This window comes from Plectrocnemia conspersa, unplaced genomic scaffold (genome assembly GCF_051122295.1).
Source record: "Plectrocnemia conspersa isolate PC_06_02 unplaced genomic scaffold, ASM5112229v1 ptg000004l, whole genome shotgun sequence".
In the NCBI taxonomy this organism is placed as follows: domain Eukaryota; kingdom Metazoa; phylum Arthropoda; class Insecta; order Trichoptera; family Polycentropodidae; genus Plectrocnemia; species Plectrocnemia conspersa.
This window is the reverse complement of record NW_028277168.1, coordinates 11,683,703-11,702,128: the sequence shown is the minus strand read 5'-3', so window position 1 is coordinate 11,702,128 and position 18,426 is coordinate 11,683,703. Positions and strand designations below refer to the sequence as shown.

The 18,426-nt window shown below is 30.1% G+C and overlaps 1 protein-coding gene across 5 annotated transcripts in view; it reads left to right on the top strand.

Moving 5' to 3' along the window:
• The window catches only part of Ypel (Yippee-like), a 155,481-nt gene that overhangs the window by 7,312 nt on the left and 129,743 nt on the right, over positions 1–18,426 (top strand). For 4 of the 5 annotated variants that reach the window (XM_088184877.1, XM_088184875.1, XM_088184872.1 and 1 more), the window contains exon 2: positions 12,644–12,705. Coding sequence is in view for 1 of the 5 variants with exons in the window: in XM_088184871.1 (XP_088040997.1) it covers positions 12,652–12,705 (54 nt within the window). In the remaining 4 variants the exon portion in view is untranslated. Of the gene's footprint in view, positions 1–12,643; positions 12,706–14,834; positions 14,942–18,426 lie in introns of all 5 variants that reach the window. The other variant, XM_088184874.1, reaches the window with a different exon arrangement.

The following is an 18,426-nucleotide window of genomic DNA, read 5'->3' as shown; positions in this document are numbered from 1 at the left end:
ACCGAGGACTAGACCTATATCAAATATCAACCAGAATTTGTTTCTCAAAATATATGCTTTCATGCTTATAAGAATTTAAACCCAAAGGGAACTAATTAAAGAACACATATTGAGTACCTTAGCAACGTTTAATAAATGATCACGTTACGAACTTCTAAGATGCAATTGGAGATTACCACACATCACGCCTACGACCGTTTTCTCTAAATTCGTGCGTAGGACTCTGGATATGTAATATGTACTTTATAATAATTTTGTATATCGTGTCCGTATATGAATATTCTCCTTTCATGTTACGAAACGTATGTGTAGGTTTTCGTAGATTAATTTAGGAAAATTCTGAAGCATGAAGTGATAACGTACAATATGCTATGTTATGTAATAAAGCTATTGTAGAGAGCGGTGACCGTGAATAAACGCGAATTATAAACTGTGTGAATTTAGAATGGTTGTGTATTTTTTTACGGTAAAAAATGGCGATTGTTCTTAAAGACCGAACGGTTGACGACCCCGGGTTTTAAATGTAAATAACGTTTATTCACCTTTTAGTGATGTATGACGATAGATTTTTTTTTATCATACGTCTATGGAATTTATAGTATTTTTTATATTATACCACTCACATTAGTACCGGAAAATTAAAGAAATGTTTTAGAAGCTTTACCGAATTATTAATATTTTTTTTATTCATAAGACGTTATTGTCATGTTGATATTTAAACTTACGTCTATATGTTATAATTAACAAGCCGTTGTATGTTTGATTCATCGCCACTATTAGCCTTGTCGTTAAAGAATAACATTGAATGATGATTATTCTATACGTTGATATGTATAGGTAATAATGATATATTATTCTAGTTAAGTATTCTTATCCAATTGTTATGTTAGAATTGTGCGTGTGTGTTATTTAAGCGGTGAACAATTACGTCGTGTCCCAATGGATATAATCTTTTCGTCGTAATACTTTTTTTCGAACAATAGGACGAAGCGTAATCGTTTCAGTGTTCATACCAACCGAAGTCTAATCACGGCACACTAGCCTAGAGTCTTCCAAGCCTTCCACTATTATAAGTAATTGAGGAGCGGCTAAACGGCGTTTCAGTTATCCCATTAGATTTCACTCCCCTTGAAAGTTCATCATAAAACTTATTTTTGCTCGCATATTTGATTATAATCATAGTTATTACAAATAAATTATAAAGAATACCTTTATTTAGCTTAAAAAGTACAAAGCTTCCAAAAAATGCTTTTGTTTAACAAAACAAGAGTAAAATCAAAATTTCGGAACAACCAAGAATTTTGCATAATAGCCACGCAGACCTTTTGATATCCATCAATTATTGTCAGTTACCACAACATAAAAATGCTTTAAATATAAGCTTCGAGCCACACTAATAATAACAATGCATTGTACGTATCCTTTGTAATTATCAGACTGGCACCCACAAATGACCACCTGGAAAATTATGCTATCCCCAAGGAAGTTAAACAATGATGCAGTTGATCCTTAAAATCCATTCGTTGGAATTGGTCACATTCGCTCTATTAACATAATGTTATCTTCAAGACCGAGCACTGTTGCTGCTCTCAGTCTCTCACAAAGTAAATAAATATTGACAATATTCCAAGGCATCCTCTAGCAACTTTGATAGAATTTGATTCACAAGTGAAAGAGTTGTTTCTGTTTCCAAACACACCCAGTTTATTTCAATCGATGGAATAAAATGCTTATTATGCCCATTTATATACTGTAGTCATTATCGGATGATCGCACAAATGGCCACCCGAAAGTTACTCTTTCACTGAGGGATGAACCAGAACTAAAAGTCAGGGTCCACCACTTTCGGGATTCTATCGGGATAATATAGATGTCACTGATTCCCAGACTTTCAGTCTGGTGGTTAATACTTACTTGTAGGTATTCATTATGTCTGATTGACTTACTCAGTTGGTACAGATTTGCCCGTTGTAACGCATTGGGCTTATGGTTGTTAGATTACAACGGAAGATTTAATAAAAATAAATAAATGAGTATTGAGTGTGTTAGATTTCTTGTGAACCTTTTTATATCTTTCCTGCGATCAGCTTTGACGAATGGGGAAGAGGTTTATTTTGACAAAATATGGCGTATGGTCAATCTTCGCTGCTCTAATAAACACCCCTGTATTAGCGTATGTGTCTTTATTTAGAATTAATGAGAGCAACGCCTTTGTATTGATCATAACAATGCCAATGATACCAATTATATTGTTTATTGCTGACAAGCGGTTATATAAATTTTGACTACACTGATTAACGTTTATGGTTATATCTTTTAAATTGTCTTGTAAAAGTACAATTGTTTTCGAAACTCTAGTTGTGATTTATAATTTCTGTGTTCTCATATGGCGATTTTTCTCGAGGGTTAATTCATCACGCTCCCTTATTTGAATGACGCTTTTAACGCTGAATTGTATATAATTATCTACAGATTACTCATAAATATAATTAAACCAGATTTTGTTTTAAAATTATGCTTTTAATATTTAAATTAACCTTTTAAACTATTCTTGTAAGATGGTGGTATGACAATTATTTTAACCTCAATTCTTTGTTATCATGTTATTTAATAAGAAAACGTATTTTTTCTGTAAAACTAAAGAGTGAAATTAAAGATAGATGAATTGTGTTTATTATTAAATTATTGTTTTTTCGTCTAAAACAATTATTAGTGTTCCTTTATTGTTATTTTATGGTATCTTGTAATTTAACGTTAAGGTTATTAGTTTATAAGTTTCTTAAACAATACACGCTAATTAAAAATAGCTTCAATAAAATAACTTGGTATTAAAAAATATGAAATAAAAAATATTACAATCAAATAAATTGGAAGGTTTGGAAGTTTCTGTACTAATCTGTACGAATTAAAAAATATTTAACGTAGATTTTAATATTTTAAGTTGCAATATTTATAACACAATTACATTTTGAATATGTGTAAAATTACTCAGACTTACATAATATCTACGCAATTCTCTCACAAATATAAATTTTGTTAGTTTTACAACGATTTATGTGAAAACGTCAACTCAACCCTTATCGAGATAGTATTTGGCATTTAAATATATAGAGCTGTAACTTCAATGTGCTTTTTTTATTGTAATAACTTTTATGTATTCAAAGTTGGAATGAAATGCTCTTTGTCGCGTTTTATACACTCATTTTCTAACTCGACCTTATAAATCAAATTATGAGTTAAGATTACACCGTTCATAAATTATTGTTCTTCGAGTTCAATCAACTATAATATGTCAAAGTAGTAAATCAGCTCTGTTCCGAATAGTTGAGACTGTAAATTTTAATTACGAGCAATCACCACAATAACTGGAGACTTACTGTTTAATCAATATTATGGTTTATTAATATAATATCGGCGATTGAATATTGACGAAAATAATAAAGAAACACGAAAACGTATTTGGCAAAACTCGCTCGCTTCACGTTGACCTACATAGACGCTGAAATATTCAGGTCACTGGAAATGCAAGTGAATCAATACTTTGTAACTCTTTAAGGTATAAATTTGAACGATTGGCCATGGGGGTCAATCTTGAACAAAAAACAATGAATAATGCAATCGCTTCCTTATTGCATGTGCAAATAATTGTTAATTATAATCGATTTTCATTACCATTGTTTTTATTTTGAGTACGTATAAAGCACGTTAATCGTTAAATGCAACGAATTCGTTTATTGCGGTTTATGATTAATTATAATATATTCAACCGAAAGCTTATAGTCTGAAATATTAAATATCATGTTGCTTATTTATGGTTGTGAATCTACCGCTGTAACATAATTCTAAAAGCATGTATGTTACATTACTACGGACACATAACCATTATCTGGCAAATGAAGACTTACTGACTGATTTAAAATGACTGAAATCGGAATCTCTTCCTCATATTCTTTTATGTATTAAGTTATCCTTCCCAAATTAATTTATTGTTTAATTTATATTATCAGTATCATATATTAATTTCTAGTAACAATTAGGATTAAGATGTGTTCCTTTAAAATATACATAATTCCGGCCCACAGTGTCCTAAACCAGAGCACTCCAAGCCTTCCAAATTTCTTTGAATTCGGCAGGCACTGGAAGTCTTCATAATAAATGTTTATTTCTAACTTGCGTGTCAAAGATTAGAATTAACAGCTGCTCGTAAAATTTGCCTATAAAGCTTATTTGCCCTCGCATGCTCGTTTATTACCATGGATATTAAATAAATAAATAAAATAATTAAATTATTAAAAAAAAAACTTTTGTTCATAAAAATACGTTTTGTTCATGGTTTAATTTATATTTTGGACTTGACCAAATGAATGTTGTAAAACTGTAATTAGCTTAAGATTTTTATTCCTTTTATTTATTGTATGGATAAAAATAACTGAAGGAACTTATGCCCCTCAAGGAGAACGGGCCCCGGGAATTTGTCCCCTCCCCCCTCTCGGCAGGCCTGTATGTACATATATACTTATGTTTTTCTTTAGATAATATAAGTTAATTTTTTAACCTTTTCCATGATTTAAACGAAAAGTAATCAAAGTCTCGGGAATTGAAAAAATCCGAGACTTCAGAGAATCCCTACTCTCGAGGTTAAAAATGAACGTAGTTTGCTGTATATAATCTTTTTGTCATCCACTTAGATAATTGGTAATATTTTCTTTGCTCATTTTTTATCAATTGAATCAAATGAACAAGCTACAACTGACACCATCTCTTAAATCGAGAAATTGCTCGTTTCAGAGGTAAATGTACACTTTGAGATATTATTATTAAATTAAACAAATGTTATTATTTCAGTCTTAATGTTATAAGCCACATAAACGAGAAAAAATGTTTGTTCCAAAGCAACGAGTTCAATGATTTCAAAAATTCCTTCACCATCATTGCTCAATTATCGTTTTTGGCTGCGACGTTATAAGAAATGAAAACATTTTCACGCACGACAGGTGAAATATACGCAGAAAACATCCGCGTTAAGCTTATTTCGTAGTACATTTTTGGCTCGCGTCCAGTGCTTCTGCGTTTCATTTTTATAATATTTAAAAATATCATTGAGAAGGGTTTTTCAAGTGAGAAGACCCTTTTTTAGAAGAACGCGTCCAGATCATACCATTTTGCTTTGTTCGCCTCGCGGTGGCTCAAGTCGATAAGGTACACACAAACGTTCACAAAGAGCCAGCTTGTGCCACGAGCTCAAGTTGCGCAACCACTGGCCTAGATTCGCGACCTCAGCAGTGCTCGTGTTGCATTTTGCCCACGTGGTTTATACCACTGTACCACCCGGTGCACACATTTGTGTTTGTCCCCACTCATGTGTCCGGGACTCTATTCAAAGACGTAGCGATGCACTTCTGGTTTCAATCCGTTAATGGTCCCTGCAGGATTAGGTCTCGGAAAACTCTTCCGTCAGCACTTGCGAAATCTCTCGCGTTGAGCTCTTTATGCATTGAAAAACAATGTATACAAGTAAGGTAGTATCAATATCAGTGGTGTGAGTTAGGTGACTTCCATGCAAGTTCGTAAACTTAGACTCCCTATACATTTAAAACACCTATCTATTGTCCTGTAAATTGACAGCAGTGTTACATATGAAGGGTATAGAACTTTAAAATGAAATAAAAAAATGCTATTCTATTACTTATTCTTAAGCAAGAATAATATATAAATTTTATTATAGAATGGATGATAATGTGTTTCAACGTACAGAAGTGGTGACCGATTTAGGTGTCCCATTTTAAGTACACGCTGCAAAAAAATACGGTCCCAATGTATTTTTTGCAGTGCGTATTGGCGCAAAGCTAGTGTAAAGCCTTGCACATGTATTTAAATATATAATAAAAATTAATCCAGTGTTTATTAAGCCTTTAGAGGTCTGTGCGTAATTGCTTTCTCTTTTGAATTTATGACATTTTAAAGTTTTATGTGTAATTACTTTGCTTTTGTGAAAAATAGCCTTTTTTGTATTATTTATTGATACGTTAGATTAAAACTTCTACATGCGAATCTAGATTCTTAAAACCTAGGTAAATTATGATTATAGTTAGACTTTTTGGGAGTTTGCTCAAAACAAAGAGTAACGTCTTTTAGTTATATAATTGAAAAGGCTGAATAATAGAGTATTTAACAAAAAACAATAGTAACATAGTTATAATTTATAATTATTCTTAACTGAACATATATATTTTAAAAGTCTTTGTTATTTTTTAACGCGTCAAAAAGTTCATATAAAATTTAGCTTAGTATAAAATTTGGAGTGCAATAAAGCTTTTACTGTTGATTCACTCATTCTATTTTTTTTTTCAGATCATATATTTATTCATTATTGAGAATATCCTTTCAACAGTCTGAAAATATATTCTATAATTTGGACAAGATTTGGCAATGAAATGTAATTTTCTTTAAAATGACTAGTTGTATCTATTTTTCTTTGCAACTTGTATTTTTCATATGTCATATTTTGCAGTCCAAACTTTATCAAACAGTTCATCCATATTTTTTACATTATTTACAAGTTTCATTCTTTTTTTCACCTGAAGCTTCAATTTTAGAGCTACTTAATTCATTGTTCTTTATCCAAGTAAAAGATTCTGCTCCACCAAAACTATTTTCTCATAGTTCAATGTAAGAAATACATCGATCATAAAATTTTGTAAATTCTTGTAAAGTTTTATTAATATTAATACTTCCTTTATTTTCCAGTAATCTAAAAAGCTTTTAACTTATTGATATATAAATTTAGTATCACGCGTTTTCTCAAGATTTGTTTTTAATTTTCCACTTTCACTGACAATATCAGTTGCACTCGCTTTTGTACTTTTCATATTTAAAATAAATTTGTTAAATAATTTGATGTTACCCTAGCACAAACCACAAATACATTTATTTCACAACAAAAAACACCCTAAGTTTCAATGGAAATGCATTTTTTATATTTTTTGGGGGGAGGAGGGGTAGAATAATGTAATGTACAGTACAACTTATTTTTGAATTGCGTATATATTCAGCACTTTTCAATCTTTACAAAATAACCAGAACAAACGACAAACAAACAAATCAATTTTTACCAAATAAACGGGACTGACCAAATCAAACTGGAACGTATGTTAATAACCCTAGTTATAGTTAATGTTTTTGCAAATGTTTCGCAGTATTTTTTTATCATATTTCGAACTGTATTTTATTTTACTTAGCGATGAATCACTGTCTATGTATATCCAACGGTCATTGTACTTCAATAGCTATTGATCTTTTTTGTCGAAAACAAACGATTCAAAACTAATATATCTCGAAGAAGAAAAATACTTAAAACATGTTTCAACGTAACTGCCATTATTTGTCTTTATTTCAATTCATAAATCAATGATAAAAGTTTACGTACATAAATATGAATGTAGATATATTTACATTTACGAGTTTTTTCCAGTGGGAATTTGTTTGGAATTTGAATAAGCCTTTGAAGTAGATTAAAAATATTTTACAGCCATAATTATTTCATCGAAAAGCTTAATATATTTCATATTAATATAATTAAATAATAAAAGATAAAAAATGTGGATAGTTACAGGAGATAAATGCTATAATAAATTAATAATAAACATTTTGGCATACATATTGTGTTTAGAATCGTCACATTACTATTGTATTATTATAATAGTGACATAAAAATATTATTTTTATAATCAATGTTTCGTTTCTAAAATATTTACACTTTAATCAAAACCACATCCATTATTGATAAACCATTTTAAACCACATATCAGATTAAATTATAATATACCTGTAAGAATCAACTGATCCAATGGATTTGAACCACCAGCATTTAATCTCAGTTTATTTTTATTAAGGTTACGTGTGGCTTAATTTGTTCTTTTAACCCATTCGAGATCAAATCGTGGGCTTGCTGAATCTTTCCTTCATACACATATGTGTACATACGTTCCAACCTATTTATCCATAAACGCGTTCAATTACAGTATCGATTTTCGTTTACTTTTCAATGCCTTCGAGCGGTTTAATGGCTTTGTTTGCTCGTCGGAAGATAATTTAATCGGCGCCTGTGACTCAATATCTAGTCTCCAATCACTACGCACCCCATATCTAACGTCAAAAATGCCAATATGCTATTAATTAATATTTATTCTGTCTATGTCTTGAAAACGATTACTTGTTGCTTAATATTAGTGAACTGGGTAGGAGTTAAAGGCAAATCGGTAATCAAAATCGGCTTGTTTTACTTTCCCTCACACTCAATTCCGTTATTCTAATTTCGTCTTGCTTCATTACTATGTAATCATATTATTTTTGATTAAAGTAAAATGAATTATTTAAATAAATAAGGTCGTAGTCAAAGGCAAATTAATAATTATAAAAATTCTCCTTAAACGATTAAATATTTTTTTTAATATGTAAAATATCAAAATAAAATAAAATTTTTCGCTGCACTGCCAAATACATTTCAATAAGTTATTTTTGATAATATATCAAACAAATATCTATCAATTAAAATAATTAAAACTAATTATTATTATAAATTTACAGATATATAATAATTGTCCAGTAGAAGACGACCATGCTTTGCCAAACAAAGCAAGAGGGAAGTCGATACTTCAGAACACCCAAGAATTTGAAGAGCGACTAAACGTTACAGCTATTTGTTTTTTTACTTAACCGCACTTTATTTATTTATAAAATTAAAGCAACTGCCCCGGGCCTCATTTTGATAATTCAATATATTGAAAAAAATATATAACGTATGAAATTCGATCAAAATTATTTATTAGAGAATTATATTTTTGGAGCAAAGTAGTAGTCCGAGCGTCGATACACAAGTATATAGACCTTTTTTGTACCGCCTAATATACACCGTCGTGCGCGCGAATTGTATATCTTCTCCGCTAGTTGTTGGGAGTAGTAAGAATGCGGGGTTCTTCTGGACAGCTGCTTGGTTCGTGGGCATAGTTCGCGGGAATACAGACGCGTGTCAATATATCGTATAATAAAAAAATATTATAAAAAGTGCTTGGTTGAAAATCCATGATTAAGATAATTAATTTATTTTTTAATTTAGTAATTTAATAATAAATATTTGATTTATTGTATTGTTAGAATATTCAAAATATTGTCATAATTTAATTACTTACCATTTTTTTTATTAATTATTATTTTTCATTGTCTCTAATCAAATATAAATAGACTTTAATTAATCCCATAATCGGTTTAATGCTTTGTAATTAATATTTGGAATATTTAACAATCGCATTTTTAACTACGGATCAGACAGATTAAATTATAACAGCGGTGACCAACCAGTTTAACGTCTAGCGTTGAAATAATGAAATTTGCCAGAGTTTTGATACGATGCGCTTTGAACCAAATACGTACAATGTATTCGAGTGTGTGCTTTTTGCTATCTATGTATGTACATACAAACATTTTACACGATGTATAAACTTTATAAGATTCAATAGCCGAATTTCACTATCTATCGCTCTTTGTTACTACGTAGTTTTGCCTTTGCCAAATCAATTATTCACATCGTATTAATACTGGACTACTTTGTTGTTTGTAGTAAATATTTGCGAATTGTTAAATTGTCTACGGAGTCTCCGAGTGGTAACTGTAAACAATGTTCGTCTTATAAGCTGATACATAATACATTATAAATTGTACAGTTGTAATAAAAAAATATTCCCATTGTGTAGGCAATCTCAATTAATTACGCACTCTTAAAAGAAATAATGAGTTCGCTACTTGAACGCCCGGTTAGAGTGCCTCGGATTACCGCTAAAATCGCGTTCACAATGCAAACAATACGCAAATAAAAGCAATTAGCGAAAAGTTTGCAGCGCAGTTAAAAATATAACATTCTCAATGAGAAAATTAATTTCAAAGTTGAATATCTCTGAAAATCTTTTGTGATGACTGATGAGTAAAATAAGTTTCATCTTCTAACAGTATCATTTTATATCGTGTAACTATGATATAACAGGCTATTAATTTAATAAATTATAATTAAACGAAACGTATAATAAAGATGGTATATATCATATTTTACTGCTGTTGGCATAATTTTTTTGATAATTTCATTATTTATTTGGTATTAAAAATGGGAGTACCATAAAAACCAGTAAACTTTGACTTTTAATTTCAATTTAAATGTTGATTATACAACATGTATAGTCACAATTGATCTAAATCAGCAATTTTGTTACCATAACAACGAAAATATTAATCTTGTTGATCCATTTTCAAATAGATATTTTGTTTTATTCATTCACTTATTCACTGTAAAAAAATAAAAGAGACCGCTTCGATAAAATACCATATTTGTGTTAATCGATTTTGCTTTAGTTAAATAAATGGTTGATTGTGTTTGAGTGTTACTCTAAATCAGTAGCTGGCGAACTATGGCTCGCTGTTCAAATTCGACCCGCTGCCTATTGTAATCCGACTCACGAGGTATAATGTTTTTATTATTATTATTTTTAAGTATGCGCTATAATGGAACGGAAAATTTAGTTGAGGAATTCGCGAATGACTACTCTGGCATCCATTGCTCAAACCACTGCCGTTACCGGTACTTGGACCCTACGAGTCGATGGACGGCCAGATGAGCGAAATCCACCCCCCGTAGTACTACGTTATTTATCAAGTCTCAGTAGTATTTCTCCCAAGCGCGCTGGGAAACGCTCTCATGACTACCTGCACTGCATTAGCATTTCGGTGCGCCTCATCCTTGTTACATCACTTTTTGTGTTGCCTCAGTTTAAGCTGGCGGAGGGATGATGTCAGTGGAATATCCTTAGAGTTCTGATTGGTGTGGCAGCGACAGTATAGCGGAGGTTGATCCCTCTCAGGATGTGAACATATATGATTGTATGTTGTCCGTGGGGGGCAGTGGCGGGGCGAATCTGCCAGTGTCTTCTAGTGTCTGTCCTCTCATCATTTGAAACCAACCTTAAGTATTCATGCAGCGATCATCCAGCCAATCGTTGTACTCGATTCTTAAAACAACGAAATATGTATACGCCTTTAGAAAGTGACTTGATTTGATGGACATATTCGAGGTCGAATTGTGCAACGGGAATATTGTGACCTTACGGTGTTTTTTTTTCTTTCAGTGATATATTGTTTCCCGTGACCGTTTCGGAACAAAGAAATATTCTGTCAATGCAGCGGAGAATCCTTGCGTGCTATTTATGTGAAACCCCTTTTTTGTAGTCGTAACGAGGGCTTTTGTGTGGTCACATCCTTTACGTTCCATTGTCTAATTTATCCTTATTGATGAATGATAATTTTTCGTCGGTCATTAACGCGAGTTTCAAGAATAAGATCCCCACAGATTTATATTTGTATTTGACAGCATAATGTGAAAATACATAAAATAAAAATTCCAGGACAGATTTAACATATGATCAATTGCCATATTTTTATACGATAGAACGTGACGAACTTTAAACTTCAGTATGGTTAAACGGTTATCTCAAAAAATCAATTGCATTTTTCTCATAAGTAAAGCTTACGTTAAATTTGTAGTTAATTTTTTTTGCAAATTTACCTGTTTCTATGACCTGTTTATTTAAAGTAGTCTTACCTACATATATACATATCCTAAAGTTTGTTTTCTGGTCCTTCACAAACAACTTTGTTTACCTGTGCTCTAAATAGTAAATATTTACGGAAATAAATGAGGGTATATGAACACAAAACCAATATTGCTGTACAAAAAATGTTTCGACCTCGTCTCCCACTTTAAGCCGATAAGCATCGCGAAAAGAAGATTCTCGTACTTGCTACTTATTGTATACATTTATAATCTCAAATATCCTTTTAGTTTAACAGAGTATAATAAATGTAATTTTTTTTTATCAATTTCATTATTATTATTTTTATGTATGTTGTTTCGATCATCAACAGTAATGTATCCATGCATAATGTATACTTACATTCGCATAGTTATAATTGTTGTGGCAGACCTTTAACGACTGCATACTTTTAATATGTAATGCCATTACGCCGAGGTTAAATTCAATGAGTTTATTTTAGCATTTAAATATATAATAAGAGATAAATCCCGAAAATTGCTCCAAATTAATCTCGTTAAACTAACTGTTTCAATTAAAATAAAATATTTTTTAATTAAATTAAAACTTTGAAAAATAGTATTCTATTTACAAATATACTAAAAACCAATCTAAACCTTTCAATTAATTAATCGTCCTTTTATTTATTTTGTTCCAATTCGTCCTTGGCTCGATAAACGTGACGAGTGTTTTAATTGTTAAGCGGTATTGTTTTCGTATTTTTGTATCGGAATTTGGAGCACCTAGCCAAAAATATTACACACCTTGAACTTTTAGTCACCCACGTGTGAATTTATAATTCAAGTTCAACGTATCATACGAAGCATGAATCATGGAATAAGTTTCCAAATATTCATTCTATTGATTTTTAATATTAAGCGAAAACGTGCCGTTGAATGTATAAGAGAGCTTTGTATCAAAGTTCCTGTTTCATTTTTGCATCAAAGGATTATTCATGTTTTATTTTTTACAAATGTTATATATTGTAAATAATATGTTGTTATTTTTTACAGATAAACTGATGCAGAAGTCTAAGCTCTTACGGAAGAATGAAACCGTTATCTTAACAGTGAATGTAAGTATTGTTTTTTGTTGTGTTGAGTCACGTTATTTTTATTGTAAAAGTATCCACACAGAAGATCAAACGAAATAGTTGAGACACAATGTTGACATTGCTCGGTTATGTCTAACGTAGAATTTGTATAAATAGAGTTTTAAAAATAAACCAAATTATTTTCGCGCTGTTAAGCTGGCAGTTATATGCAAGTTCTTTGCCAATACTGTTGCGTTCGTGTAAATTGTTTATTATTGTTATTTTATGGAGTACCTTAACTTTTGTATAGAAGATAAAGTTTATTCAGTCAATTTAATGTGATTCTTGGAATATACACAATGTCGCATTTTATTTATCGGTTATATATAATACTTAGAAAGTCTAGTTCATTTATTACTGAAAAAATATGTTATAAATAGAGAAACTACAATGTTTGCGGTTAAACTAACTCTCTTGTTTTTAAAGATTATTTTGATCATAAGCGATACTGTTTTTATATTTAATGATTGCTTCTCGATGATTTGATATTATATAGCGTTATTTCATTTTATAAATTATATATAAAATATAAGATTTATAATTGAGAAGCTTAAATAACATTTTAATTGTATTTTATTAAGGTGTTTAAAAACCGACGCTTTTATAGCGGCAAGTGGTCTTACAATCAAAGAATGAAATAAAAACCTTTCACAATTTATTAAGCAAAAGTATTTTTTTGTTAGTCTGCGTTTGAAAGTGTTTGTATTTCATTGGATTTAAAAGCATATTTCCATTATTCCATCGCCTCTTTGAATAGTCAAAAGAGAGTTGTATTAATAAAATTGATCGAGGAGTCACAGAATTCTCGTTATTTCAGAACTTCCTCGCACTTCTAATGCACTTACTCATACTGAGAAACACGATACTTCTATTCAGCGTATGTGGTAGTAGACTATGATTTTCAAAACTTAAATTTGTCCTAATACGGTTTACGGTCTACATAAAAAATATATCGCTAGATTTAGATAGACGCAGCCATACCATCTGTTAAAATAAAATTGTTCTCGATTGCTGCTGTGAAGTCTTTAATAATACCATTTTGAAGCTTCTAATTGAAATGTTGCATAATTTCAACATTAGGTAGAAAATTCTGCTAATATCTGCTAATATATCTGTGGGACAACCAATTATATCATAGAATGGTGGCGAATTTCTTTGAAATAACTTGTCGTTGGCCGATAAGGTAGATTAAAAATGGTTGCGCGTGTTATCTTTTCTCAAGGCAATGAATAATTAATCTTTTATGATATATAGCGCTTACCTTAATCCATTAAGTGGTCTAACGGTGTTTTATTTTAAACAAGAAACCCATTTTTTTCAATGGTTAAAAAAATATTTTTATGAAATTCATAAAAATATTTTTTATGGAAATGCCGACATTTAATTAGGATGTTATGTTAATAAACCGTTGTTTCTTTGAATAAGGGCAATTATGTTTATTAATTATTTTCTCAAGATATACAGTGCTTGACTGCGCAATACAAAATTTTTGGTTATTTTAATCATAAATTGTTATTTTATTGAAGTAAAGTTGAATACTTGTATGAACTTGATTTATAAATGAAAATTTAATATAGTAATCGAAAAAGTTTCTGTGGATTGCTTTAATTAATTTTATACTAAGTTTGCCCGTAAAATAAACGAAAAGATAATTCCAACTTCTTTCATTCCTTTTAACATAATATTTAGTTTTTTGTTGACACTTGTATATAGTAGTCTTATGGTGGTTTTAAACTGCTTAACTTTTACAGTGCATTGTAAATATGATTTATTTCTTCATATTATTAAATGAATATAAATTATTAGTATAACATTTTGAAAATAATATTATGTGCTATTATAAGTATTGTGTTTTATAATAAGTAATATCGCATTGTATCGCTTTTAATTTTATAAATGGTTTAATAATTTAATAACTATATTATATTATATCCGTTATTAATTATAATCTACTACCATATTTAAGTGAGCTTTTTAGTACCGCTTGAATAAAATGTTGATGGTTAGGAAAAAAGTAATGCATATATTTTGCCATATCAAACAATACCATTTTCACTTCCACTCTTGTTTAAATTTATGCCTATTCAAATAAATTGATATGATTTAAACAGGTGAAAACCAGAAGACACGGAATCTGGAATATAAGATTTATAAGGCAGATAACAAATCAAGTGGCATTTATAAAAGAGGAAAAAGAGAGAAGAGACATGGACTCGAGGTATATTTATTATTATTTTTATTTTCATTTAATTTAGTAACCCTTTCTTTATATTTTTATTCACGTCGTATGTTCTCGTGAACGGTTCTTCTTAATCCATATCCTTATTTGTATTTTAATTTTAAAATTTTATATCATGAGAAGTATTCAGAACTCAAATACAAATAGTTTAAATTTTACTATAAAATTTTGTAGAAAATCAGTAGAAATAGATTTTTAAATATTTTTTAGTGGTGTTTTGAATCAAAAAACACATATAAATAGCTGAAAATTTGTGGAATAAAATGTTTATTTTTTTATATTTTATTCTAAATAAGCTATAAACTATTAAAAAACGTGGGAAAATAAATTTTGCTGTCATTAGAGGTGCTTAGAGTCTAAAATATTAAATATAAAGAGCTACATATTTCTTTACAATAAATTTAAATGTTTAATTTCAAACTGGATAGAAATTTGTAGAAATGGATTTTTAGGTCTTTTACGCACAAAAACACACAAATATTGAATTTTTGAGGACATAACATTTTTTTTTTAATATTTTATCCTAAGTAAGCTATATATTTATAAAAAAAGGAATGGGTTTTGAGCTCAAAAAACAAATATAAAAGGCTGACAATAAATTTTAATATTTCGTTTCTAATAGGCTATAAATCTGTAAAAAATGAAGAGAAATAATTTTTTTAGGTTTTTTTGAGGCTTTTTGAACCCAAAAAATACACATGTTTATTTTTCGATATTCTATTCTAAATGAGCTATAAATTAATTTAAAATTATAAAGAAACGAAAATATCGATGTCACTAGAGGTGTTTGGAGCCCAAAATTTAGCCCTAAATTTAAAAAGCGATTTTTTTTGCTATATTGTAATTTTTTTTGATATAAATTCATAAAATAATTTATAAAAATAATAGCAGTAGAAATGAATTTTTTAGGTCTTTTAGGTGTGTTTTGAGCCCAAAAACACAGAAAGAGCTAACAATTTGCGGAAATAAAATATTTATTTTTTGATATTTTGTCCTAAATGGGCTATAAATTATTAAAAAGGAATTCGATGTCATCATTAGCGATGTTTACAGCCAAAAATTAAATATAAAAGGCTGAAAAATTGTTTATAAAGTTTAAAACTATTCACACTGGAACCCAGTATTGCACAATAACCACAATGCTTGTGGTTATTGTGTACGATTTTTATTTTTGTGCTATATAATTCCACCACTGGGCATTTGTATCAATACTGTCAACTTATCGTGTAAACACAATTTAGAGGTTTCATTTAACTTCCCATTCTAATACATACTAAAATACAATACACGTGGTTGAGGAAGAACATACGATTTGATAGTTTCGAATATAGCGCTGTCGCGGTGCTATCGCCGTCCCTAAAACACGGCGTGTTCTAGATATTTATCTGCAATAAAATTTTATCGGTTTCACTATAACGACCAGAGATAGGCGCGCCCGTGCACCTCTCTCGCGAACAACAATGTCAAAAATAAAATATAAAAGAAAAGCACGACGTCTGTGTTTGCTAAAACGTGGGTCACTTTGCGCAGATGAATTAGCGACCGGTCAATTTGACAGGTTTCGTGACGCCGGCTCTCGTACCCACTAAATAAAGTCATGTTTACCGAGAAGCCAAATTACTCCGGCTGCCCCTCGACCCCACTAATTTTAGTCGGGGGGGTGTTAGGTTCGCGGCTGGAGTCAAAGTTTGATCACCCCTGGCTTGTGTGATCGACCGGATCGAAAGCTCGTCATTGATTTCACATTGGTAGAGAAAAGCATACATGTGTTATTCATACTTGTATTATTGGCATGTCAGCACGAAGCGCGGGTTAATTCGAATGGCGCTATGAGTCAAATCAAAAGCGACATTGAATGCGCAATCTATTAATTAGATCTAATACATATGTAAATATATTACATTATACAGAGCTACAATTTGTCACACCAAAGCATCCATATTCGGGAGTTTTAAATTTCTTTTATACTTATCTAATGTTTGTAGAATATTTATAAAATTCACGTCGAGATCATGGATATTCAATAATTAAATTTTCAATCAAAGGAAGCAAAATTATTTTCACCAAAAAACCTCATTGTTATCTGCAAGTATAACGTTTTATTAAAATAAAATGTTTATTGAAATATATATTTGTAAAAACCTGGAAATCTATTTTTATAGAAGAGCTTCGCATATTTTTAGCATGTTTGTGTAATTCATAGTATTTAATATTCCATTGATATTGTTATAAATCATAAAATTCTTATTTATTACCTAATATAATTATTAAATAAAAATAACGCTTCATGCACGCAATAAGTAATGAATAGCTTAATCCGTTCTTAACTATAAAATTAGTTTAAGAAACCGTGCATGTTCAGAACGTAAAAGTTTCACGTTACAAGTATTAAATCGGTTACGTAACTTTCAATTACGACATTGTTGCTGAAAAATAAATAATATTTTAATTGCTGTTTAGACTTGGATGAAACTACTTACATGTCAATTATGCGGGTAATTAGAACCCCTTGACATTTTAAGCGTACCACATCGTCCATTCCATATCGTTCAGAAAATACACATAGTTAAACGTGAAAGTTTTTAAATACACACATGATGTCTATTAGGGAACTCCCATACATTGTGGTTACAAAATTCAACTAGCTATATTGAAAAATCAACATACAGTGTGTGTGTTCCAGTAGCAATCTAAATATTTATGTGTACACATTATATTTATATAGTTTTTTCGAGTAACTGGTGCATGTCACGTTCACCATTATTCGAATCAATAAACCGTATCGTTGTAATTATTTGCGCTTTAATGAAACGTTTTTGAACTAATTTTGTATTGCAGAGTAAATATGTTTTAAGTACATAAATTTACGATCTTTGTGTGTGGATTTATGATGTTTAGATTTATAATATTTTTAAAGATTAACATTTTATTTTCTAAAAAAATCAATCCGGTGCGTCAAATCTTCATTCAATGCATATTAAAATTAGATTTTGGACTTTATATTAAAATTAAAACTTTCAACTTTTAACGATATATATGTATCTGAAGTTACCATGAAAATACACTATTACTCAAATTTGAACTGGTGTTGTGTGGAATATGTAATTATCATCATCGTGGTAAAATTAATATACTTGTTTATATATCGAAATATGTTTAGTTACAATACAAATATAAAATATGTTTAGTAGTTTCGGGATTTTAACCCTAAGGGGTGTGACTCCGCAGCCAGTAAGACGCAGGTGGGAACTAGTGAGAATTTATTAGATTATATTATATTATAGAACCACAGATTGCTGCACACTAAATACAGCTCCTTTGTTCAATCTATTATATTTATATTGCTACTATGCAAGAAGTAAATTATATTGTACCCGATCGTCTGATACAATTTTTTGATAAATATGGACATTTTCGCTTTCGACACCGTCGCCCGATACTGACACCTGATTATTTGAATAAAT